Source organism: Manduca sexta, chromosome 11, assembly GCF_014839805.1.
Source record: "Manduca sexta isolate Smith_Timp_Sample1 chromosome 11, JHU_Msex_v1.0, whole genome shotgun sequence".
Taxonomy (NCBI): Eukaryota; Metazoa; Arthropoda; class Insecta; order Lepidoptera; family Sphingidae; genus Manduca; species Manduca sexta.
Window position 1 is genome coordinate 466,023 of NC_051125.1, and position 27,107 is coordinate 493,129.

Genomic DNA, 27,107 nt, shown 5'->3' on the forward strand with positions numbered 1-27,107 from the left:
AAGTGGGAAACTAAGTTTTTTTTTTATTAAAAATACCGGAAAAGGGATACCGCACTAGACCTGATCGTTAATAGTCGAGTAGGGTCCAAACAGAATAATGAGTGACAAGATATTTAATCATCGACAGTTGAAACAATTATGTTGGCCTGTTTTCCCCGAACCATGTAAAAAAAAACAAGAACAAAAGGCTCAAGTTGATTTTCGCACCCCGGCGCCGAATATTGTTAAAACGTAGGAACTAAGTACATTACAAAACACGAAAATAATACGCAGAATCTAGCACAAAATTGCTCTACCAATGAAGAACGGAGTAACCTTAGACCGCGAAAACACCATGCACAAAATTGTTCTACACTTATCTTACTAATAAAATTTAATTTCAGATTAATCAACAACAGATTCTCTTTTAATTATCTGCGGTACGTATTTTTTTTTTAATCACAACCTTAAGGTCCATACCATTTAAGGGCGCATTTGACCTAGATCACCTTAAAAGCACGAACACAACCACAACCAGTACACCGAATACTTTAATCTACACCTTAAACGAATATCATTACCACGAAACAACACTAAAAGCAAACTTTAATAATATGTTGAAAAAGTTCAAAACACAAAGAAGTTACTTATCGAAAAAGAATTTGAAAAACAACATCGCCACTGCTATTTTTGTTAATTACAACAGTCAATAATTACTTCTATATCTCTTGATAATTCTTTTCCGACCCAACATATCAACACTTGCACTTTACCTCTAGAATTGTTTGTAAATGAGCTCTCCATCACTCAGATTTTGCTGTTTAAAAATAACTCAAAATAATAATTCGGTTACAAATAAATCCACATCTAACTTCGGTGCGAAATGCCGCGTTTTGAATGTGCCGTGAAGTTGTTGCGAGCTAACGTGGGATGTTAACTGAGTTTATTGTGTTGTGGGATAAGGTATGGACTTGTGGCGGGATCGATTTTACGGAAAAGCGAATTTTATGCGAATGTAGATCCTTGATCGAAGACAAAATTTAAGCTTGTGATAAGGGAAAGTGTTTTAGCATACCAGGATTATTCTAATAGGATAAAATTGAGAATGTTAAATTTTTTAAATCAAAATAATTCACAGTACATTGATTAGTAACAACGGCCCAGTCTACACTGTGATAATTTAATACCAGACCTGTATTATGAACTGTCTCACTTTATTACTTAACAGTAAGTATAACAAATATGAAATGTATTTTATATGATAGCTTTAACGCAAACAATTATAATTATACAGTATTTAAATATAATTGTATACGTATATTAAACTGAAAAATGTATTGCAAAATAAAATTATTTTATTTTTTATCGAGTTACGTGCAAAGAACATTATGTTACGTGTAGTTATTTCACACATTTGACGTCAAATTTTAGTTTGACTGTCATCGTGACTGGTTTTGTTTATATGACGAAACAACTCAAATATCACGTGACCAAAGTTTTTGAGCGTTGTTTCAAATCTATACTATTATATAAAGCTGAAGAGTTTGTTTGTTTGTTTGTTTGTTTGTTTGTTTGAACGCGCTAATCTCAGGAACTACTGGTCCAAACTGAAAAATTCTTTTTGCGTTGGATAGCCCTATGTTCGTGGAGTGCTATAGGCTATATATCATCACGCTATACCCAATAGGAGCGGAGCAGTAATGCCTAATCTCAGGAACTATCGGTCCGAACTGAAAAAATCTTTTGCGTTGGATAGCCCTTTGTTCGTGGAGTGCTATAGGCTATATATCATCACGCTATACCCAATAGGAGCGGAGCAGTAATGGCTAATCTCAGGAACTACCGGTCCAAAATGAAAAATTCTTTTTGCGTTGGATAGCCTTTTGTTCGTGGAGTGCTACAGGCTATAAATCATCACGCTATACCCAATAGGAGCGGAGCAGTAATGAAACATGTTGCAAAAACGGGGACAATTTATCAGTTTTGAGAGTGTCCGTTGCGTGCGCTGCGTAAACGGTTAAAGTTATGCAACAATGATGTATGACGGGATTGTTCCTCTTAAAAAGTTCTAAAAAATATATTGTAAAACAAAGTCCCCCGCTGCATCCGTCTGCCTAAACGTGTTAAACTCAAAAACTACCCAACGTATTAAGATGAAATTTGATATGGAGACAGTTTGAGACCCTGGGAAGAACATAGGCTCCCGGGAAACTACTACTTTTATAACGGAAATCTTTAGCCTGAAAAACTTTATAACGCGGGCGGAGCCGCGGGCAAAAGCTAGTTAATTAATAAAATGATTTTTATTAAGTATTAAATCACGGTTTTTTGAAAAAAGGTAATTATGACGGCAATAATAAAATGTAATTTGTAAACGTGACTAACCTAACTTTTCCTAAAACTCATAAAGCCTATTCTTGACACAGTCCCATGGGCCTCCTTTATTACTGAAAAGGTTTTAACCTTAGTCTGCCAAGCTGGCCCAGTACAGCCGATAACATACCTTCAAAATTGTCACCTATTCTACACCTATCATGATCATCACAACAAACCATTATAAGAGATCGCTAACCGCTTCTAACATTGACCGCAGTCATTAAGATCAGTCTTAAAATATCTCCCCCTGTCATACCCAAGGGCGCGCATTAAGGTAAATTCATACTTAACGACCTTGGCCATTAATTAATTGGCCTGAAACGACAAGCATCATATAACATATAGTAAGTACGTACACACATCACGTATTTATCTCCGAAGGGGTATGCAGAGGCGCAACCAGGGCACCCACTTTTCGCCAAGTGTGTTCCGTCCCATGATGTGATAGGGGGTGACTGTATTGCCATATCGGGCATAAATTCCAGACTCAGGGTTGATACTGAGTAAAAAACCCAAATAGCACTTTACCCGACCCGGGATTCGAAGCCAGGCCTTCAGAGCGCTGCCATTCCGCGCATGCAGTACAACTACCGCCGAAGCAGTAAGTACTTATTATCAGAAATTAGAGACTCATTCCCCAAATAAAATTCCTAGTTAATATGATCTATTCTCTATTGTTAATTATACAGCGGAAAAATTACTGAATAGATTTGAACCAGCTTTCACTTGACGTCAATCACTTCTCGCAGGTTTAGCTCATTAGAAAAACCGATGATTCTCAGTATTCGAACCCTGAATCTCCTAATTCACAACCTATATAAACTGCCGCCAAAATAACAGCAATAATAAAGTCACGAAATATAACATTATTAATGAAAACAAAATTCAACCCGGACTTCTGAGTACTTGTACAAGAAACAAATCAACATCAATTGCATTGAGAAATGTGTACCGGAGTGATATGAAGCAGCCTTAACAACGTAAATACAGAGATCATTGACGGACGCTATTTAAAACCGAGCGGTGAACTAATACGAGGTATCATTAGGTGAATTATGGATCTCGAATAGGGTTGGTGATTTTCTTATTGACATGAAGTGTACTGCTGGTCCTGCCTTTCCTAAAAATTTCCACGGACCTGTCAAAAGCGACCTGCAGTGTGTTCTTGCAATATTTTTTTAAGTTGTGAAAAGTTATTTTAAAATAATTGACGTGTTCTACTAATTGTTGTTTTTTGTCGCGGGAAAAAACGCATTTCGCTACCATCACTTGGTGGGTGAGTAGAACGGATATGTTGGTTTCACCGGTCTTACGGCTCAATATGGACACACTCGGGAGTATATCATCCGAGCGAGCATTGGACCGAGCCCTTAACCCCTGTAAACCCTACACCGGCATTCCAACCAAAACCCATGGTGGCCTTCTTCGGCGCATACGGGACGGCCCCGGGGTATCACTAAGTGTATTTGACGTACATCTTATAAGGCCGCCTAAAAGAACTAAAGATGGTCTTGTTAGATAGCTGTATAAAATACATCGTCGTATAAATTAGTTGTCTTAAAATACTCGAAATTCTCCTAACATTATAATATTAATAAACATATGTAGTACCATCATAACTCATCAATCATTCAGTCATCAATTTACTCTATCAGTCTCTATTAGTATTTAAATTATTTGCATATAAGAGGCCCCATACGACTATTTTCTAATAAAACGGTGTAGACCCGGCGATTTGCGTTACAAAGTAGGTAAATCGACATTTCACAAGTGGCAACCCTATGATACATAGCGTTTACCGTTGATTAAATATTCGAAAAGCAAGATGCGTGCCAACGGGATGTAGGCGTGCATAAATACAGGCTCGTTGAGAACGGTAAGCCTAAACCTACTATCACTAGGGAATATATAATATAAATCATCATTATCAGCCGCAGTTTGTCTACTGCTGAACTTGGGATTCTCCCAAAGGTTTCCAGATCACCCTACTGGAAGGGGCCCGCATCCAGCGGCCTCCTGTGACTTTTATGAGGTCATCTGTCCACCTCGTGGGTGGACGTCCGACACTGCGTTTACCAGTTCGTGGCCTCCACTCCAGAACCTTCTAAAGAATATTTGTCTGTTTGTTATTACTAAACCACTGAACTGATGTCGGAATTTGGTATAAAGCTAACAAAAGGTCATAAGCTACTTTTTATCCCAGATAAATTAGAGCATTTATCCCTATAAAGGCGTTTAATGTGTGCGACGCCGCGGGCAGAATCTTGCATGTAATAAATGTATATTTAGGTTTTTATAGCGAGATTTGAATAGGAATGTTACCAACGTTATATGTTATTTATAGGTTATATTAGCCTACAGTCCTATGGCGAGCGATGGGCAGTTAGCTCTATGTTTCCAACAGCTTTTTGTATTATAACTTTGTACTCATTCTGCAAGCGAATTTATTTTCGGGTTAAAACATCAAATCCCGCCTTCTGAACTTGCGTCAGAGTTGTGAATACTTATTTGTTGTCCGACAATCTACGTCAGTCCAACGCTGTGGAAAGTTTTGATATTTACTGAACCTCCTTAGTTACACAATGTAATATTTTATACTAATAGATGTGTACCGTCCACGATCGTTTATGTCTCATCCTCTCAGTGAACGTCCTGAGCCGAGGTTCGTAAGCCGATAGTGGGTTGCCCTGAGGTCACTTAATTCCAAGGGTTGCGAGTGCCTACAACGCTCACCTGCAAGTCCTGGGACCTTATTCTCTATGCCACACGTTATTTTTACAGCACGTAACGCATCGCGTCACGTTCAATACAATAGAAATTGGCGTACAGAATACCATTACACACAAATTTCACGAAGATAACATAACACGGCCGCGTTACGCGTTTGCAGTGTCATAGAGAATAAGGCCCCTGTGCGTTTGTATAAACTGGACCTTGTTAGGCTAACAAACGTATCCGCCCTGTGGACTGGGGGCGTTTGGAGAATTCCACCACGGTAACCCCTGTCGTAAGAGGCGACTAATAGGGGCCATTGGGGTTCGCCAGCGGGCAGCAGGTGGCTGTCCGCCTTTAGTGTAGTAGTAATAAAGCACTTTCTCCGCGTCCAAAAAAAAGAAAAGCTATCAAACGAGTCAGGTTAAAAACAATAATGTTTATTTATAAGTTTTGCATCCTCATTATAGTCCGTTAAATAATGTAAATTTTTATCTACCAAGCAATATTTTCAGAATCAAATGGTTATAAACAAAACAACTCTAACTTTAGTAGCAACGACAGACTGCTATCTTAGAAATAATCAAGCATGACTCGAGTGACGTTGGAGCTGCCTCTTGTGTATCGAAAAGGGTTTGAGGTTTGAACTGGTACATCGCCATGGCATTTTGGCCTATAACCCAAGCAACCGACTCCTTGTAATTACCGAGAATTTGAAGCGGTTTCCAGACAACAAAGACGAAATAATTTACCATAGTTTAGGTCTTTCCTGTGACGCCAATGGCATTCTACGATTGTAGTCATATTGCCAGTATTTTTTTCTATTTAACATGTATGTTATTCAACTTACTATTTTGTTGTATTATTTTAACCCCCAAGATAATTATACAACAACTGTCCCGCGCCTTCCCATTACTTAAACTTAGCTAAGAAGAAGTATGTTGCTCTTTTCATATGAGTTCATTCGTTTCGATGTAAAGTATTGTATCGCTTACCTTCCTTCTTCTCCTCGACCTGCACCTTCTTCTCAGGTCCGCTCTCCTCGATGCCCATCTGCTTCATGTTGTCGGTGCGTTCCTTGGCGGCGCCCATGAACGCGCGAGGGTCCGACAGCGCCGCCATGAAGTCTGCACAACAAACGGGACTTAGATTAGTAGATTTAGCATTACTTTAACGAAATCTGTTTGGTTTTTTAATTTCAGAGAATCCCGTTCAGAGATATAGTGGTCACCGCAAAACGCCTTTTTTGAGAGGAGCTCCCGGAGATCAGCTGTAGCTCCTTTCCAAATAAATATTTTTACTAATATTATGTCTTAAAATACAGTTAAAAGATACCATAATATGTGTACAAATTTTTAGATTAATAAATTTAGGGTTTTCTTAGAAAAAAAAAACTAGAAAATTCGCTTTTTTTTCGGCCTTCTAACTGTATATAACCCCTTAAAGCAATTGATAATTCAAAAAGAAAACACACATAATTTTAGTAAAGTCTGTTTTTGTTTATTTGAGTTTTGAACCTGAGGAAATTTGTTTTGGAAAACCGTTCTATTCCTAACTAGGACAACGTGCGCTTTATGGGAGTTAATGGAAGCGAATTTATTTTTAGTTGAACTATTGTACCTAAGACAAACTATCCACGTCTAAAATAAGTGTAAAATAGGTTCAGGGCTATATGGGTTATTTTTAATTAAATGAATCACTAGTACACTCTCATCAACAATCATCGGCATCATTTCTAAGACAAGAAACGATGAAATTTTACTAATGGTAGGTCTCTCATATGTGAGAGTCCGCCTGGGTAGGTACCACTGCGATGTCTATTTCTGCCGCCAAGCAGCAGTGTGTAGTCACTGTTGTGTTTCGGTTTGAAGGACATTGTAGCCAGTGTAGTTACACTGTCATCATGTCTCATTATGTCACCATCCAACACCTTAAATTATTTTGTAATTTAAGGTGTTGGATGTTGTGTCTCCTGTTTATGGGCGGTCGTATCGCTTACCATCAGGCGAACGGCAAGCTTGTCTCGTCAATCAAAGTAATAATTAAAAAAAACGATTGTATTATCTCGTACCTTCGAAGCCATCCGGCACGTAGATCTTGAGCTCGATGTTGCAGAAGAGCATGGGCAGCGACATGGGGAAGTTGGCCTCGGTCCGCAGCGAGATGTGTCGGTAGCCGGCCTGCAGCCCGTCCAGCGGCAGGATGCGCTGGCCCAGCAGCTTGCCGTTCTCGTCGTACACGCCGAACCGCAGCACGGCCAGGTCCGGCAGCACCACCTGGGAGCCGGAAATTACAAAAAAATTACAAATGGAACACTGGTGCTGGAAGTCGTTACAGGCCTGGCAAAGTTATGTCACTGCACCTGATGGTAAACGAAGTGAGGTCCAGTTAGCGTCGACTGACGAGAGATGATCAAAGATATACAGATTACACTCCGATAATAATAAATTAATAATATCGGCCTTGTATTATATACTTGCCCACTACTGAGCACGGCCCTCTTCTACTACTGAGAGGGATTAGGCCTTAGTCCACCACGCTGTAGTGCGGGTTGGTAGACTTCACACACCTTCGAAATTCCTATAGAGAACTTCTCAGATGTGCAGGTTTCCTCACGATGTTTTCCTTCACCGTTAAAACGAACGATAAATTCACAAAGAACACACACATGATTTTAGAAAAGCCAGAGGTGTGTGCCCTTGGGATTTGAACCTGCGGACATTCGTTTGGCAGTCCGTTGCACACCCAACTAGGCTATCGCCGCTTCATCTTCATCATCTTTAGTCAGTCGAAATTCGATTGGACCCCACTCCACTTTCCATCAGGTACAGTGGGATCACTATACAAGTATAAAAAAAATATGATCTTTTTGGAGATGAATGGTTCCTCATAACTACCCACATTATCTAGACTCTTAAATGAAGAATAGATGGCGTTACCTTTCTGAAGAGGAAGGCCTCCTCGTTGTAGACGGGGTTGAGTCCGTTGGCGGGCACCATGCGGGTGCGGAACTCCTTGCGGATGGTGTCGGACGGCAGGCCGTACATGTCCACCTCTACGTACGTGCCGATCTTCTTGTCCGACAAGAACTGCCCGGCTATCACCTGATGTGGGAAGATGTAGTATTGTTTGATTCGAATAAAACTATTTAGCGCATTTTATGTTATAATTTTTTCCTATCGTTTCGAAGAATTTGCAGCCTTTGTAGTCACAAGGGGGGCTGAGGTGTTTGGTAATCCGAAAGTTACATATCTACCCACATTTTACAATTATATATTTTTTTTATTGTTTTAGTTATTGACGGTCTGATCTACGCAGAATGAGCTCACAGTATCTTGAAGGCTGGCAGTCGGACTTTTCTCGTCTTATCCCGTTGATTTTTCCAAAATAATTTTTAATTCAAACCACGTCCTGATATTCAGGAACACGACACTAAAGGAATCAATCTATTCGGTCGAGTTGTTTTCACAAACATCATCAGCAGCCATATAAAGTCCAATGCTGAACATGCATAACATTGGGGGAGGCCCCAATGATTTCCAGACGGACCTTTCGAAAGCTGACCTTACAAAAATGCGTCAACTGATTTGTATTCATATAAAGCAAGTATTTATTCGCATTTGTCATACGCATTGCAACTGAATTTGATTCACTTTGGTACCAGACTTTTTGGCACATCCCGTAAATCCCTAATGCCTTTATAAGTAATCACAGTAGGCGGGATGCCTTTCCACAACCCGGGATTCGAGCCCGGCACGTCAGCGCGGTGGTCAGTACGGGTGGGTGGTGGTAGTGGTGGTGGTGACCTGCACGCTGCACTGCGCGGCGATGACGCCGTCGACGGGCGCGTCGGCGAAGGGGTCGAAGCTGCGGTCGGCGCGCCGCATGAAGTCGGGCTTCAGCAGGTAGCCGCAGTTGCCGTTGTACTCGAACTTGCCCTGGTTCAGCTGCATCGGCAGGTCCGACGTCTGGAAGTTCAGCGACACCATCTGGCAGCCCGCGTTCCAGAACACCTGCGAATGGAGATTGAGTGAGAACGGGAGTAAGAGAAAGATAGTGTAAGCACACTTGGAGTGTATTTTTATAGCTAACTTTTATAGTATTGTACATGTAGTATACATGCAACTTTAAAACAATGTATGAAATATAATTTACGCACTATTTCTTGACGCATCAGAAGCAAAAAAATCTGGCAGTCCTCATTGTTGAAATTTTTAACAGTTTATTATTTATTCAATTACACTTTAACATACATATGTATGTATGTACTAGTGATGTAACGAATGTCATTTTTTGAACATTCGCGAATGCGAATATCTGCTACCGACATTCGCGAATGCGAATGCGAATGTTTAGTTTTTGTTCAAATTTGGCGCCAATTTTCTATGATGATTATCTAAATTTTATTATTATCTAAGATGATAATTATCTAAACATTACATAACTTATGTAAAGACTGATAAAAAAATTATAGAAGAAATTGTTTTTGTTTCTTTCAATTGCTTTTAATTTCTTAGTTGCTAATGTGTTACAAGTTCTAATGAGAATTACATTTTTAAGCTTTATTAAAGTAAACGAAATAATTTTGTTTATTTTTAAAGTTTAATATTCCTCTACTCAAGTTTAATTACTAACTTAAAAACATGGTAAAAATAGTTAATTAATTGGTATGTTTTAAGAAAGAGAGGTATTTTTCTTTGAGAGTCTATAATTTTTGTTTGTTTGTTTAGACTATATTTATAGTTTATTGTAGAAGAATATTGTTTTAGTTTAGATTTTGATTTTATTAACCTACTATTACACACACACAGTATTACGAATATTATCTCGGAAGGGGTTTGCAGAGGCGCAACCAGGGCACCCACTTTTCGCCAAGTGTGTTCCGTCTAATAGTGTGAAAGGGACGAGCCTATCGCCATGTCGGGCACAAATTTCACACTCCGGGCTGATACTGAGCAGAAAAACCCAAATATCACTTAGCCCGATCCGGGATTCGAACCCAGGACCTTAGAGCGCTGCCGTACCGCACATGCAGTAGAACTATGCCACCGAGGCAGTCTACTATTATCTTCAAAAAAACATTTTTCTTATATTGACATTCGCAAAACATTCGCAGAAATTTTGCGAATGCGAATGCGAATATCCAAAAATATGCGAATATTCGCGAATACGAATGCGAATGCGAATATTCGTTACATCACTAGTATGTACATAGCATCCATGTCTTCACGCTTTTTTAACCGACTTCAAAAAGAAAGTTCCCAATTCGACTGAATTTTTCTCAGAGATAGTCCGAGTTGTAACTTACTTTTCGCTAGTTATGTTAAATGTTACTGGGGAAGTCATACCTGCGGCATGTAGTTGGAGGAGTCGGCTCTGGTGCCCTTGGGGTAGATGCGGGACATCTGCCGCTTGTTGTAGTTCACGAAGTCGATGGCTTGCGTCTTGAGGTAGTTCATGCCGGTCGTCTCCGCGAACGAAGACATGTTGTGGTAGATGTTCTTCTCTGGAAAATTTAGTTTCAAATTGCACTCGATAAGAAAATTTTTGTGATAAGTCGTAGTAATTGGGTCACTTTATGCGACTAATTTACATTCGTTTTCAATAAACGATCCCAATGAAAATTTTCTATCCTTTTCTGAAAATAAGCCAATCAAAATAACACATTTATAAACATGTCAAAAACCTTTTGTTCTGATTGGTCCATTTTCGTGATAGATCGAAAAAAGCGATTAGGATCGTTTTTTGAAAATAGCCGTTAGAGAATTTAACCACGTGTCAAATGGTAATTATATTGGGATCCACAGATAGTGGATAGGTAATGATGAAAGAGTAAATAATTACGATTGAAGATGATGTCATCCATAAACAACAGTATTACTATAGGAATAATTTTTAATTTATAGGAATAATTATAACGACGCTTTGCATAGCTCGCAAATCTATAGCCATAAATAGAGCACTGACTCTCAGCCTCCTCGAAGCCCTGGAACTTGATGGGCTGCGCGTAGTTGACCATGGAGGAGAGCCACGGATGAACGTTGGTGGTGGAGCCGGTGTACGCCACGGGCGGCGGCGCGTCGTCTCCCGCTGATGCAGCCTCCGCCACTATCTCCTCGGGCTGGAAGAGGGGGGGAACTTATCATAATAAAGTAGGCACAAGCTAAAAATTATATACAGGGTCATTTTGACATCACGTTACTAAATAAAACCACATACTTATCTACTTCGAAATAACACATTACAATAAGTTACTTGAGCTGTAGATGTAAAATAAAAAGTGTGAGTTTCGGACAAAATAAATATTAAAAAGTAATTTTAATTTTACGCGCCCTAAAGCCACTACTACTACTCTAAGAGAATTCGTCGCAGCGGCAACATCATACTTTCAGTCAGAAATACTCTCACTCACACGCCATATTCCCATTAAACTACAAAATGATCAAAGTATCAGAAAACTAAAACCAGGATTTTTTGAGAAAACATTCGCTATTAATGGATGACTTTTGGCACAATGTCAGTAGAGGTGAAGTCGATTATGTGGTTTCATTTAGTAACGCAATATCAAAATGACCCTGTATATAATAAGTTCCAGTATCCAAGGATAAACCATGAGACATTAAGGAGCCTAATGTTTTTATATGTGCATAGTGACTCCACTGTACCTGATGGTAAGTCGAGGTCCAACAGAATGTCGATTGATGATATGATTACCCCTCCGCAGTTAACACAATTATGTTGGCCTGGTGGAACCGGATATACACAGACTGATGCCGGAAAATAGTTACGTGGGCCACTGTGGCGAGTTTTAACACCTTTTGTAGTGTAGTCGCTATTGGATACACAATATATCCTAATACCAGCAACTGTTTCATCCCTGGTTAAGTAAAGTTAAGGGTTTAAAACTGGCACATTAAAAACGAATTTACAGCGAGGGGAAGCTCGACTAATGTGATAAAACTGTTAACTGTACCCGACCACATTTGAAATTACGGTCCTTAAATAAAGATAGATTTTTATGCAAGTTTATTTGCATTGCATAAGACGGTAATCCACATATTACATATCTACCAGAGGAGCCATGGATGCGCTGTCTTAATGGAAACGTTATTAGCGTTATAAAGTCCAGTCTTTATTTGGGTGCTTTTTTTATTGCTTTGATTGACGAGACGAGCTCGCCGTTCGCCTGATTATAAGCGATACGACCGCCCATAAACAGTAGAAACATTATCCAATTTGAATTACAACATATTGTTTGGTATTCCACTGCGCTCCCCTTCCTGAGACATGAGATGTTAATTATTATGTCCAGTTGTTACAGGGTATCTAACCTTCTTATCAGGGATGGCGACAGCAGACGCATCCTCTTTCTCTTCATCTTCTATAACGAACTGTCCCTGTCTGAACAGCTCTAGTTCCTGCTTTTCCACTTCTGGCTTGAGCCGCTTGTTCTTGATCAGGATCTTGCGCTTGAGAGCTGATGGTGGTGGAAGGGGAACGCCTGGTTCCAGCTGTAAGTTATGTAATACATGATTAGGAATTATTGGTCTCGGACCCACTCGTCCCCTAAAACTCGTACCCTAGAATAAAAGTTGTAGATTCGTCACCTATTCAAGTGCCCATTGGTCCCCTGATAGGAGACCTGTTAATATTAATTTATTCAAAAGGTACCCATTCGTCCCCCGTCGTCGTTTTTATCTTTTACCTTCTCATTATTATGTTTTAGATTTTAATTAAATATGTTGGTAGTAGTAAATGCTGTGTTCACCTATTATAATTAGCACACATATCACATGCTGTAACTTATTAATTTATTGTATTGAATCATGAAATATGTAGTGCTGTTGTTGTACCTTATTACAAATAAATAAATATTATTTACATAGTTTCAAATCACAACATCTTTACTTTAAATTAACAAAATCATGAATACGTCATAATTAATAAGATGCGAATCCGGAGTCGGGCAAAGTTGTTTGTCAAGTTGGTTTATTTGTATTTATTTGTGTTTTAGCCCGCTCCCTATCACATAATGGGACGGAACACACTTGGCAAAAAGCGGGTGCCTTAGTTACATCTCTGCCTATCCTTCGGCGTATTGTGTGTGTTTTGTTTTCTTGTTCATAATCATTTGGATATTTAGAATGGCAGGCAATTTAAAGGCTGTTACATTTTCATAAAACGTCAAATAATTGTGTCTAATATTATATAGGTACAATGCAATAATATAACGGCGAGTAACATATTTAGTTATATATTTACCGGGGAATCAGGCAACGGCTCCTTCAACAGCAAATCTCCCAGGATCTCATCACAGTACTTCGCCAGTTTGTACTGCTGGGCCTTGCAGCAGTGGTTCTCAAACGAGAGGATCACAGGATAGTCTGACGTCACAAACGCAGTGTCTCTGAGCGCGTAGATCACGTCCTTGAACAGAATGTCGGTACACATCGCCATCCCGTGAGTGATGATTGGTTCTTCATCTTCACCCTTGCCGTCCCAGCAATCCAGTTCTACGCACCTAAAGAATAAAATCGATTTTTGTTTGCAGGTATTCTTTATAGTTATAAGGAATTAATGCAATATGTTTGTGGTCCTTCGAGCCAGAAATAAGGAGTTGTATGTAAGGTTAAGTTATGTAACGTCTTAAAGTTGCCTGCGGAGGGCCTAACTAATTCAAGAAAGAGGGAAGATATGTGCCCGAAGTACATAAATGTTGAAATGCCTGTTCAGGAAATATTTAGATATAATAAATATAATATCAGCCCTGTATTAATACTGTCCCACTGTCGGGCACGGGCCTCCTCTACTACTGAGAGGGATTAGGCATTAGTCCACCACGATGGCCTAGTGCGGATTGGTAGACTTCACACACCTTCGAATTTCCTATAGAGAACCTCTCAGGTATGCAGGTTTCCTCACGATGTTTTCCTTTACCGTTAAAGCATGCAATAATTCACAAAGAATGCACACATCATTTTAGAAATGGTAGAGGTCTGTACCCTTGGGTTTTGAACCTGCGGACATTCATCTTTGCAGTCCGTTCCATAATCAACTAGGCTTTCGCCGCTTTTTAAGAGGTCTATCTAAAATAAATGCGTTCAAAACAAAAGAAATCCAATTCCCCAAATCACAAAATATGAAAACCCCATCTCCTCAATCAGAACTCCACTTCCTAAATCTTTACAGCCTACATTAAAACACGCCAACAAAGGCTCCGAGTGACGGCAATAAAAGTATTATAGCTGAAATTGTTCCGTTGTTACGAAGATTAGCTTCCAACTTGGCGTTATCTATAAGCGAACGTTCGCGCGAACTTCGACGTTCAACTTTTAATAATTAAGTCTAGAAACTTCGGAAGCGAATCTCAAGTTTGAAGTGTTAGCAGTTTTTGATGGACGTTTTCATGCGAATAATTTATTGCCGGTATTTTTCGACGCTTGTGAAGGTATTTTCAAGAGATTTAACGCTCCTGAGTTTTTAATGTTACCTGAGCAACTCAGAAAGAAAGAGAATGCACTCATTTTTGTTGTGGAAGAAACAAACCTGATTTTAGATGATTAATACAGAACGCGGATCGTGCCTCCATTTAGATTTATATAAACTATATTAATCGTTGGAACAGAAGATAATGCTCTAACGTTCTTACTTTAAGGAAGTTGATCATCAAGAACATCAGAAAACAGAATTTCATATCAGAACATAACCTTCAATTTCTTTTCATTAATTCGTTTTTTAATATCAAACCAACCTGCATCCAGCCAGCAGCACCTGCCGGTACATCTCGACTGAGCTCTTGCCACCAAACTGTCTCCCACTGAGGTAAGTGTTGTGTGAGGAGTTGATGTAGTAGTGGGCGAGGGGCTGATCCATATCCATGTAGTTGTCCAGCCGGTCGAGGAACACCGGCGCGTTCTCGTCAGACATCAGGTAACGGATCAGGCCGTCTTTTGTTAGACATTCTGGTGATTGGGATTGAAGACTTAATGTTAAGCTTTAAGGTTTAATTTACGTTAAAACCTCGCGCGAATGCTCAACTTCTTGCTGAATTTGACAATTACATCGTCTAAAAGTAACAATTGATTTACCATTACGAGTCAACGTAGACTGGGAACACAGCTTTAAAATTACTTAAGTTACTGAATCTAGTTTGATAGCACCCATAGTTTAATGTCAATTGTTTTTTTAAATCTCTGATTGTCTTTAAAAAATCGCACCTGCGTCACTGGCATTAAATATCACACATTTTTAACCGACTACATTATTATTTCTATTGTTTGCGAACTCACTGGCATTCCTAGCTTCCTCGTTCTGTTCATAAGTGTTGATGATCTCGGCGGCTCTCTTCTCCTCGTAGAGTGGGTACAGGATCTCGTTGAGCCGCGGGTCCCGCTGTTTCTCGTTTAAGAAGTTCACGAACTGCTCCAGGTTGATGCGGTCCGATTTGCCTTGCGTGCTGGAATGTGAGAATTGTTGGTTTGATGGTGAAGTCTGATTTTAGAAGTTTAAGTTAGTTATTAAACTGGTAAACTATTCTCGTTCTTCTGACATAGAGAAAAAATTATAATGGTGGTTTATTATCTAGCAGGAAAATTTAGAAAGCAAGTGTTGCGTTCAAAATCATAATTATCTTAAATACATTCTTATATCTATTAAAATTATCCAATATAGTAAAATTATATTCCTCATTAGTCACGCAATACTTACATAGACCTAAACAACTCCTCTATATCATTCCTCGGGCAGATCTTGTGGTACAACGCGTAGAATTTATCGAATGTAAAGGCTTCCTTTTCCATCACATCGTTCTTGCCTGACGGCAGCCCCAGCTCTGAGAGGCACTGGTACACCAGCTTCTCAGTCTTGCCTGACGCGAAGGTCCTGGCCACCACCTTCACTGGCACTTTCCCTCGAGGATCCGTAAGGAAGCAGAGACGCATCCAACTGGAAATTGTGGTGTGATTAGTGGATTTGAAAGATGTTATAGCAGTAAATGAAAGGTTACTTTTATGTAGTCTTTTGAAAGGAATGTAGTATTCTAGGTGAATATAAATATAAAAATATAAAGTTTTTATAGAATATTTGAATGATGGAACAGGGAAGTCCTGGACCTGGTAAGCAACTCTTCATCATCAGTAGCAATATCGTACAGATTAAGATTACAAAGTACTACAAGGTTTATCATTGTCAGCACCCAGAAACATTAGACGTTAAATCTCGTGATGCTTAGAATTGCTACTACGATGACCTCAAACTGAAACTGTATATTGATATGCTATTTTATTAATTTGTGAAATAAAAATAAATCTTTTTATGTTCCTCGAGAGTTCTTATACATTATTTTTATATTTATGAAAATCGTAAATATCACACTTTAAGATTTTATTTATTTAAATTATTTCGTAGTTTGAATCCATGAATATCTAACACAGTATCAAAATAACTAACACTTTAGAAAATTATACGAATGTATACAAAAATCTGCATTTATCAATATTTGAAAGCATGCAAAGCTATACCGAATAAAACGATGAAATAAATACTTAATATAATATTATAGTTGCTGAAGCTGTTGTTTAGAGTGACCTTTATTAGAATAACAATATAATTTATAACTTATTTACTTTCCATGACGATTCATCATGAGATTTTAGGAAAATATATTTTGTGTAATAATATATAAAGCACTTAATTTATTTAAAGTTCTGCATAATATGTATAAACTCCATATATGAAATTAAATAGAATATGCAATGAATGCCGAGACAGCGAAATGCACTCATTCTTAAACACTAGATTTGGCTTAATGAGAATATTCAATGTCAAATTAAAGTCAGGGTTGATACTATGTCGTAGTTACTAAACGACTTTAAGATGGTTACTCGCTTAATAAGTTGAATGTGGCATGTGGCCGGCATAATTGTGACGACTGGCGAGAAATAATCATCTCTAGATGTCACTGCATGTAAAGATTGTGACCGACTTTAAGGGACAGTAGACCTGAGTATCTGATATAAATTTCAGCTTAATACCTCCACGCGTTCCTGAGAATAAGGGTCTTGACAGACGGACGGACGGACAACAAAGTCATCCCATAAGGGTGCAGTGTTTTCCTTTCGAGGTACAGAACCCTACAAACACACTATCACAGTTCTAATCCGACATATTTAAGTTAGCCGAGACCCGGAACAGCTACCGATTAAAGCAAACTGGTAAAAAGGTCAAACAGAGTTAAATTGCATCGTAAACTGGATCCAATATGTCAAAGGATGCATTTATCACTTTGTAGGCGGACGGTCAGCGTTAACTGGGCCATGTGCTGTTTGCACGGTTAAATTGCTTTGGAGATTGTTGGACGGACATATACGGTAGGGACGAGGGACTATTTAGTGGTTTAGACGTTTTAAAACGTTCCTAGCAGTATATACTGCACTTGATAGGAAGTATTAACACACACATACATCATGCATTTATCCCCGAAATATACTGAGGCGGAACCAGGGCACCCACTTTAGCCATGTTCCGTCCCAGGATGTGATAGGTGCGGCGCTATCGCCATATCGAGCTCCAATTCCAGACTACGGGCTGTAATATTGGGTTTTTCTACTCAGTATCAGCCCGGAGACTGAAATTTATGTCCGATATGGCGATAGACGCCCACTGTCATATTATGGGACGGAATACACATGGTGGAATAGTGGTGCACCAGTTACGCCTTTGCATACTTCTTCGAGGATAAAAGGTGTGAGTATCTGTAAATTGTACTCATAATAAGACTCCACACGCAAGAATTCTTCGCAAACCACTTTAACAACGCGGATACACAACAGAAAAATATAAAGTTTATAGCGAAATTAAATTCCAGCATTGCTATAAAACCGAGCCGCAAATGTTGGGCCAGTAACGCAACCCAGACCGCTTGGCGGGCGGCCAGTTGCTATAGTTTTATTAAACAAGTTACGCGTCAAAAGTTTACATCATATTAGTTTGAGTAAGTTTTAGACAGATGTGATTTTGTCCTTGTTAGCTGACTTTAGTTCCAAAGAGTTATTTATCTACTTTTTCGATATCATAGTCGATTTTTTTTAGAAGTGAGTTCAATCGAATTTCTGCATGACATGGTAGTTGTAATCGGTACGCGGTACGATATTGACAATGGCGCTGAGGTCCTGGGTCCAAACGCCGGGTTGGGCCAAAAATAATTGAAACTGAGGTTTCCCATCTTAAAAAATTATTCAGTCACAGCTCGGAGTCAGGAAGTTGGCGGTGTGGTACTCCCGTACCTCGGAAAGCACGTAAAGCCTCCTGCGCCTGATCCCTCCGGTCATTTCGGAAGCCCTCTCACCGGGCTTTGAGAGAGTAAGAACAGAGAGTCCACCTATATATTGCACATACTTGTGCACTATAATACCTCCTACGTACCTGGCTGGTCTCCGCTGAGATTGGCCGCCGTGGCAAAATTCGGCTAGGAGAGATTCATTACACTTTCGCAGTTAGAGAAATCATCTATTCTTTGGTACTGGTCCCAAACTTTTACGGCATCAAAAAAAACAATGCCAGCCAGAATATAATAAGTAAATGTTTTTCATAAATGACGCAAAAATACTTTTTACGGACACGATTGTTTGTATAACATAAAGGGAGCAAAACAAGCTCTTTGAGGGGAAACAGTTTGTAATTAACAAAGGAATACGGCAGTTAGAAGCTTTCGTCAACGTAATTAAACGTTGCGCGATATTTTGAAGTAATTAAGGACTGACTCGGTTGTATTTAAGAGTCCGGGTTAATAAGGTGTATAAGGAACAGCTTACGAAATATTTTGGTCTCAGCCAGCACATGATTTTATATTTGTTTTTTTTTTTATAAAAGATTTTTTTTGACAACTTAGTCATTTTTGCCAATGACATTTTTTTAAATAAATTTTCGATGCCTCAAAAGATAACAACTTCACCTTGATATTCAAATGTCTTATTCTCTAAGATATTTTACTCATAGATTATATCACAGCATTGATTAGAAAAGAGTAGCATAAACTTACCATAAAATTGGAAACCAACGTCAAGTATTATATAGTTATAGCGTAGTTAATATTATAACAGTTATTCATAATGTGTCAATAACGGTTATTATAAAACAGCTGTTATAGTCGACGACCATTACATATTAGTATACGTTATTTAGTTTAACTGTAATTATATAAATGTAAATAACATTATTATAACAGTTATTAATTGCATGCTTACATAGAAAATGAAAAATATTTATGATAAAAAGGTTTGAGAGGTGGTGTGTGTAAAAGTATAGTAGAAGAGCAATATAAATGTTTATTAGTAATAATATTTGAGCTTAGAAGCAAAATGTAATTATGTTTCATTTATATTTATAAAAGCGCTACAATCCAGAATAACGCTTAAATAACCGCTTTGTTATACTTCGTTATAACGGTTATAACGTATAGCAAGTACGTTTACAGACACATCTCTCAATGATAATTAGACGATAATAAATAAAATTACATACTGTTTCATAAGGTTGGTTCTGGGGCACACATTGTTTATTTTGTTGTTGTGAGTGATCGCCCTCAGCCCCTCCTTCCACACCTTCGGAAAGCAAACGAACAAACGTATAAACATGCAGTAAAAAGATTTGTGAACATGGGGTACATTTATGTAATTATTTGAAAACTGAACTTTCACATTTAAAATGTAAGGCCGTAAATACCTTGTTTTGAAACTATAATTTTATGAGAAATAACAACTGCTAGTTATAAACGTTACTAGCGATTTCAAGCCGTTATTTCTGTAACGTATCTGTCAAAATTATATTTACATGTCCACAAATCATCCGCAACAAAATAAAAAAATAAAAATCAAAGCAAATGTTTGATCAAGCGTCCAATGTTTGATCAATCGTAGAGAACATTTGGTCTAAAAGCCATGCCGTCGCGCCATGCCGTCACTTACTGCTTCTTGAGGCACGTCATCGGGCAAACGTTGTTGGCTTTAACGTTGTGCGTTATCTGCCTTAAGCCGCTCAACCATACCTTTACGGTAAACATTTATATTAATCTAAAGAAAACTTTAAATTTATCACTGCTTTGACTTAGGTCTTTCACATTTCAAGTTCCCTTTGAAAACTTAAATTATGCAATAATGACACTTATTGAAATCGCAAAGACCACACTTCGATGGGATTTCGTAAAATTTTTGGCTATAAATTACAAGACATAATGGAAAGACAAATTATGTTTTGGTAAACATTACGTGCGAGAATTATCAACGTCGGTTCTGTTGTAGTGTGGTAAGGACTTAAACTATCCTAATCTTCAGTAAACCAATAAATCCTGTTTAAGCATACACGATATCCTTTGCCGATGTGAATAAACAGAGTTTGTGTTAACAATAATCGTTATTGAAACAAGCGTTTGGAAACTATTTTAACGTCATATTGCGACAATTAATTTGGAAATTAAAAGTTAGTTATTTGGTAAATTTATTATGATAAAAATATTCGACTATTTTTATCGTCTCCATCAATGGTTGTCTGGTAGAAATCGTTTCGAGCGCTAAGACCGCCATTTGTACCACCAATGTAATTATTTCCACCGTCTGTATACAAATTTGTCTTCTTTTTTACATTTTCGGTGTACAATAAAGTTTTAAATAAATAAATAAATATAAATAAAAAAGTGGATTGTCTTTGAGACTAATATATTTCCGTTAGTAATTCTGAAATATATATTTAACACAGTACGGTTCAAATCCTTTAGATATATATAATAAGTCAAATCTACTAATGTATATTTAAGAAGCTACATATTTTCCCGTTTATACGCTTCTTAGACAATATTGTTTTAATATTAGTACGATTGCGAATGTTGTTTTAAGTTGATTTAATAATAACATGGAAGCGAGAGGGCCAAGTCGCTCGCCTGATCGTAAATACTGCTTACAAAGAAGTAATACCCAGAACATTGTTTTTTTTAGAGTAGACGTCCTTGTCGTCGATTCCGGGGGAAAGTTGCGAACGGGATATTGCGATTTCCGGCTTAGTTACTGCAGGGACCCGAAGGAGAGTGGGGAGGAAATTGGTTGAAGGAAGAGTGGGGAAGGCAAGCCTTTAGGATAGGCGGAGAGGAAAAGAAGGGAAATGTCCGCAAGCCTTCATAGACCACAAAGTTTATTTACAACCATGAGGTTAACCCATTGAAATGTATTCTAGGACTGCGACAAATGTCTCCCTGTGTATGGGCTTGCATTTGATTCAGAACTGTATGTATTCTAGGGCTGTCCTATGTCTCCCCGTGCATGGGCTTGTATTTGGCGTCAAGATCGACCTCACAAGTAGAACATTGAATAACTACACTGCGTGGTACTGTGCTGCGCTCGTCATCCCCAGGTATTGGATGTTTAGTCTTATTCCCACTGTCTTATCCATGGGTTTGAATTTCCTTTGAACTAGAGCATGACAGCGGTAATAGAGAATACTATCAAATCGTCTACTTACCCATACGAATTTTCGCTTACGATGGACCTACCTACTTTATATATTACAAATACGAAAGTTTGTGAATATGTTGGAATGTTTGTTTGAAGTTAACGCAAAAAACTGAATGAATTTGGATAAAATTTGGCACTTGGATAGACATGTCCTGAATTAACATATGGTCTTTTTTTTCTCGGATAAGTACACAAAAGGCTTACACCATGAAACGTCTAAAGGTAAGCGAAGCTGAGAGCAATACCAAGTAAAAAAAATAGATTTTTTAATAAAACGTGTGCGTCGGTTTTAAGAGCTGAATTGTATGGTCCCCTACGCGGTTTAATGCAGCTCAGCACGAGGGGGTCTAAGTGGTTCGATTTCCGGATGAGGAGCAATCATCTTTAATGACAGAGTTCATTGACTCCTAGATTGTCGTCTACAATTTTATTTAGATTATATTGTGTATCCAGCATTTCTGAAGTTGTTTGCATTTTGGATACTTGTTAGAGAGAAACTTCTGACTGGATAGGTATAATGGGTACGCAGGTAGATAATCTTGGATTTATATCAGTAGTACACAGTCTTTGACTAACTGCTCTTTTCAATAAAAGATAATAATTTTTTCGATCTATTTCAAAAATGAATCAATTAGAACCAAGGTTTTCCGACATGCTTACAAATAAGTTATTTTGATTGGTTCATTCTCGGAATTGGATTGAAGATTGAGATTGGGATCGTTTATTGAAAACGGGTGTAGATATGCCTTTTATTTGAAAAATATCTTCACGATAGGTGCGACCGAACACTTCTCTACATAATCTATATACTATTATATAAAGCTGAAGAGTTTGTTTGTTTGTTTGTTTGTTTGTTTGTTTGAACGCGCTAATCTCAGGAACTACCGGTCCAAACCGAAAAATTCTTTTTACGTTGGATAGCCCTTTGTTCGTGGAGTGCTATAGGCTATATATCATCACGCTATACCCAATAGGAGCGGGGCAGTAATGGCTAATCTCAGGAACTACCGGTCCAAACTGAAAAATTCTTTTTTGCGTTGGATAGCCTTTTGTTCGTGGAGTGCTATAGGCTATATATCATCACGCTATACCCAATAGGAGCGGGGCAGTAATGGCTAATCTCAGGAACTACCGGTCCAAACTGAAAAATTCTTTTTGCGTTGGATAGCCCTTTGTTCGTTGAGTGCTATAGGCTATATATCATCACGCTATATTCAGTAGGAGCGGAGCAGTAATGAAACATGTTGCTTAAACGGGGAAAATTATGAGTTTTGAGCGCTTCCGTTGCCTGCGCTGCGTAAACGGTTAAAGTTATGCAACAATGATGTATGACGGGATTGTTTCACTTAAAAAGTTCTAAAAAATATATTATAAAACAAAAGTTCCCCGCTGCATCTGTCTGTCTGAACGTGTTAAACTACCCAACGTATTAAGATGAAATTTAGTATGGAGACAGTTTGAGACCCCGGGAAGAACATAGGCTCCCGGGAAACTACTACTTTTATAACGGAAAACTTTAGTCTGAAAAACTTTATAACGCGGGCGGAGCCGCGGGCAAAAGCTAGTAATATTATATACATAAAATACTTATTTATTTAGCTGCGAGCTCGTAAGAAGCAGTTTGCTAAATAAAGACAGAACTTATAAACTATAATTTGTTTTTAATTGTGAAATATTACGATCTTGGACAAATTCATCCTCGAAGAGGTAGGCGTAGATACTAAAATCAAACACTTCCAAGCTTACCTCAATCATAAGTACCTATAGGTAGATAAGGAAGGTCTAACTGCTTTTCCTGTCTCTTTGGTACCAATTACAATCCCGAACAACTACCGCGTGTTTATATATTCAATTACTTATGACTTCTACTGATCCCTCAGGGTTTCAGCCATACAGCCACTAAACTAAAAATAAATATTTTATTAAGAAAAAACCTTTACTTCACGCCATTCTTTATTTGGTGTTATGAGCTTGCAAACTCATAATATAATTCGCTAGGGATGTGTCGGGTCTTGCGTTTGATATTTATCGCGAAATAGGTCAAGACTTATTCACTTACGGCTTTTATCCTTGGAGCAAGAGGTTTTTGTTGTATCTTTAACTTTAAGATCTTCCTGGTTTTGTTTGCCTTTATAATAATATTAGCTCTGTATTTTTCAAGTTTCCTCACGGTTAAAGCAAGCGATAATTCAAAAAGAAATCACACATAACTTTAGAAAGGTCAGAGGTGAGTGTCCTTGGGTTTTGAACCTTTGGAAATTCGTCTCGGCAATGCGTTCCACTCCTAACTCAGCTATCGCCGCGTGCTTTTATTTCATTGTAATAGGAGTTCAGTGCAACACATTTGATTGATGTTGCAGATTACATTGAACGTTGTTTCTATTCAGTGACAAGCAAATCTAGTTAGAAAAAATCCGCACAATCGTATTATTACAATTTAGAAAAGTCAGAGGTGCTCGCCATTGCGTTTTCAACCTACGTAGTACAAACATACGGCTCGGCAGTCAATCCCACTTCTACCTGGGCTATTGTCGCTTGCCTTTGTTTCATTCTACTAGGGGCATATATTAAGCATAGATTAAATTAACACGATTTTACTTTGAGAGTACATCAACTAAAAAAAGGCTTCCGTAAAATAATGTTGCCTGGAATATGAATTTGTACCATAACCCTAACCTTTATACATCACAAGAAAGACATAAGTAGGCTACCTTCGAGTATAAAGGCGTAATGTATGTAAATACGTTTATACGCGACCCAATTACTAAAAGATTAGGGACAGGTGTCCGTTCTCAGATCAAGTTTGTAAAGATCTTCCCATCATGAAAGCCTTTTGTATGAAACATCTTTAGGATGTTTTGGTTAAATAGGACGTATTTCCGAGGTCCAGGAGCATATGTGGATCGAGGTAGGGAGCGTATGTGAAGGTTTTGATTCGATTCCCAGGCGGGGTTAACACGATGTGTTGGTTTTTCTAGCAATTGGTCTTTTCGTATCCGACCCCGGAATCTAACCCGGGAAAAAAAATAAATGGGATACTATAATCCCCCGACTTAGCGATGGCAGAAGCCTGGTGAATAGTTGGGACGGGAATGGGAAATATCTGGAGGAAGGAAAGGAACCCTCTTAGAATAGACGGAAGCAAGAAGGCCAGGAAATGTTTGCAAGCCCTCAGAGGCCTCAATGAGCAGTTACGACCAGGAGGTATACACATTGAACTGTGTGCCTTGAGCTGCGACAAATATCCCCCGTGCATGGGCGTGCAGTCGGTGTGGAGGCCGAGCGCACAAGAATTGCCTCGGAGGAATCTAACAGTTCAACATTATATTCCATCTAGCGTACAAATAGATGTAAACACTTTCAAAAAGTAGGAAGGTAGGCGATAATCCATATGGGTAACTTCTTTTCCTTCTACCGCTATACTAAATAATGCAAGCCCTCGTTCCACTTTGAAACACGAAAGGCGAAATCGTTAATAACCGGGCCTCAACGCCATCATGTAAATTGCGATACTAAACTACATATTTCATAATAGCTTGAGCGAAATATCACGTAACATCGCGACGATCCTTTATCAATGTTCTCGGGGGTTGTGTAATCCCCTTTAAGAAGGGATGTTGTGGGAACATTTTAGACGAACATTATTGACGCCAATTTAGTTCCGTTCTACTATAAATATACGTAATCTTTGTTGATATTACATGGAATTAAAGTTTAAATTTTAATTTGGCTCTGTGGCGTTCCTTGGGAGAGGCTTATGTCCAGCAGTAGAATGCAACGGGTTGATGATGATGATGAAAATTTTAATTTTGAGAATTAAGTATGCAGTGAAATTTTTAACATATCTCAAAGTTATTTAAATGTATAAGAAATGGAACGCATTTTGTGTAGTTTTAATTCCTGGCGCATGAAGACGTCACTTGTGTCGGTTATGTCAAACCATTACTTTTAAATTGTTCCTTGTTTCTTACTTGTCTATAACTGATTATGTGTTTATTGTAAAATATCATTAATACAGAAATAAATATCATATATCAGTACTTTTTTTTCGCAAATCTACATAATGCTATAATTCCAGTAAATTCTAAATTTCTAAATGCTTTGAATTAAAAACCCCAAAATTACTTTATTCATATCATAAATAACTACATAAAATTCAAAATCAGAATCACAACCGCATCACATCCCTACGATTAATCGAATCAATATCGATAACGCGATCATAATCGAGTGGCGTGCAGTAATAGACACTTATCGACGCCGCGGGCTGAATGGATCGCTTCAGCCGCCATTAACAAATTAGCCATGGATGTTACCTCCAATCATACGCTACGCGAGCTCTAGTGGATTATCGATAAATAATTTATAAACACTGTTCTTACGTACCCGTCGTTAAAATTGTAAATTATAATCAGATTTACTGTATTATTATATTGTAACTTATCACCTGTAGCATATGGTTTAAGTTTTATCCGCCAGTTAATGGAGAGCTAATAAATATTGTGCTCATTTACACCATATATTCCATAATTGACAAACTTTTGTGTTTGGTCGTATTTATTCAAACGTATTAAACCAGGCGTGTACTGAATTATTTTAAGTAAGCGTTACCGATCATTGTGAAGACTTAGTAACCGATTAAGGAAATTGTATGTATACCTAAATGATTACTTGAGTTTCTTCCTTTATTTATATTAAAATACCTAAAAAGATTTGTAAATCAACGCGTCTTTTAGTTAAAACACATCAAATATTATAAACCACTAATATTTGTATATTAGAATATACTTATAACCTAAAAATTAACATCCAGTAACAATACGATTAGAGGAAACCTTAACAGTATCTACAATCAAAATAATTATTTTATTAACCTCTAGTATGAACTGAATCTATGTGAATTCAGATCTAATCAAATTGAATAACAGCAAAGGACAAATTAAATTAAGGTAAATATTACATTCGAAGCGTGGCCATATTTTCAAACCTACGAACCTATTTCTGTATTTTTTTATTTTCGTCATGGATAGTGTGAGGCCGCGAGAAGTCCCAAAAAAGTATATTCAGGGAGAGTTTAAAAATGAGGTTGTTAACTTTACATTTCATATATCAATGTCATACTGGCTTTTTTCGATATTTACATGGCATTTACCAGCGCTAGTCTCGCGCTATTGCACTGTCCCTGATTATATTTATCTATGTATAACTTTGAGATGTTGAAAGTAAAAGATATCAACAGAATCAGAAGGAAACTGACCTTAGCAGTGGCGGCATCAGGACACACGACGTGCTGATAGTTGATGTTGATGTAGTCAGTACCGCTGCAGATGGTCAGGGACTTGTCCTCAAGGCTCTCCCCGTGCTTGTTGGTCAGGTTGAAGTTCAGCTTCGAGTCCTAGGGGAGGTGGTAAAAAAATTAAATACACTGCTACGGTAGATTCCGATGTGATACCCATATGTGTTTTAAGAACGTTTTGGTTACTTAGGATTAAAGGGTATCTCTTAATGTATTTAGTTATTTTGTAGTAGAAACGTTTGAAG

The 27,107-nt window shown here is 38.1% G+C and overlaps 1 protein-coding gene across 3 annotated transcripts in view; it reads right to left on the reverse strand.

The window, feature by feature from the left end:
* Positions 1 to 27,107, reverse strand: part of LOC115451385 (1-phosphatidylinositol 4,5-bisphosphate phosphodiesterase) — an 87,264-nt gene that overhangs the window by 7,388 nt on the left and 52,769 nt on the right. For all 3 annotated transcript variants that reach the window (XM_037437624.1, XM_030179681.2, XM_037437625.1), the window contains exons 5-17: positions 26,824 to 26,961; positions 19,588 to 19,667; positions 15,775 to 16,011; positions 15,357 to 15,523; positions 14,819 to 15,029; positions 13,330 to 13,588; positions 12,399 to 12,578; positions 11,035 to 11,188; positions 10,416 to 10,573; positions 8,874 to 9,080; positions 8,007 to 8,171; positions 7,139 to 7,343; positions 6,063 to 6,194 (exon numbers count right to left, since the gene is read on the reverse strand). In XM_037437624.1, the coding sequence (XP_037293521.1) occupies positions 6,063 to 6,194; positions 7,139 to 7,343; positions 8,007 to 8,171; positions 8,874 to 9,080; positions 10,416 to 10,573; positions 11,035 to 11,188; positions 12,399 to 12,578; positions 13,330 to 13,588; positions 14,819 to 15,029; positions 15,357 to 15,523; positions 15,775 to 16,011; positions 19,588 to 19,667; positions 26,824 to 26,961 (2,293 nt within the window). The remainder of the gene's footprint in view (positions 1 to 6,062; positions 6,195 to 7,138; positions 7,344 to 8,006; positions 8,172 to 8,873; positions 9,081 to 10,415; positions 10,574 to 11,034; positions 11,189 to 12,398; positions 12,579 to 13,329; positions 13,589 to 14,818; positions 15,030 to 15,356; positions 15,524 to 15,774; positions 16,012 to 19,587; positions 19,668 to 26,823; positions 26,962 to 27,107) is intronic.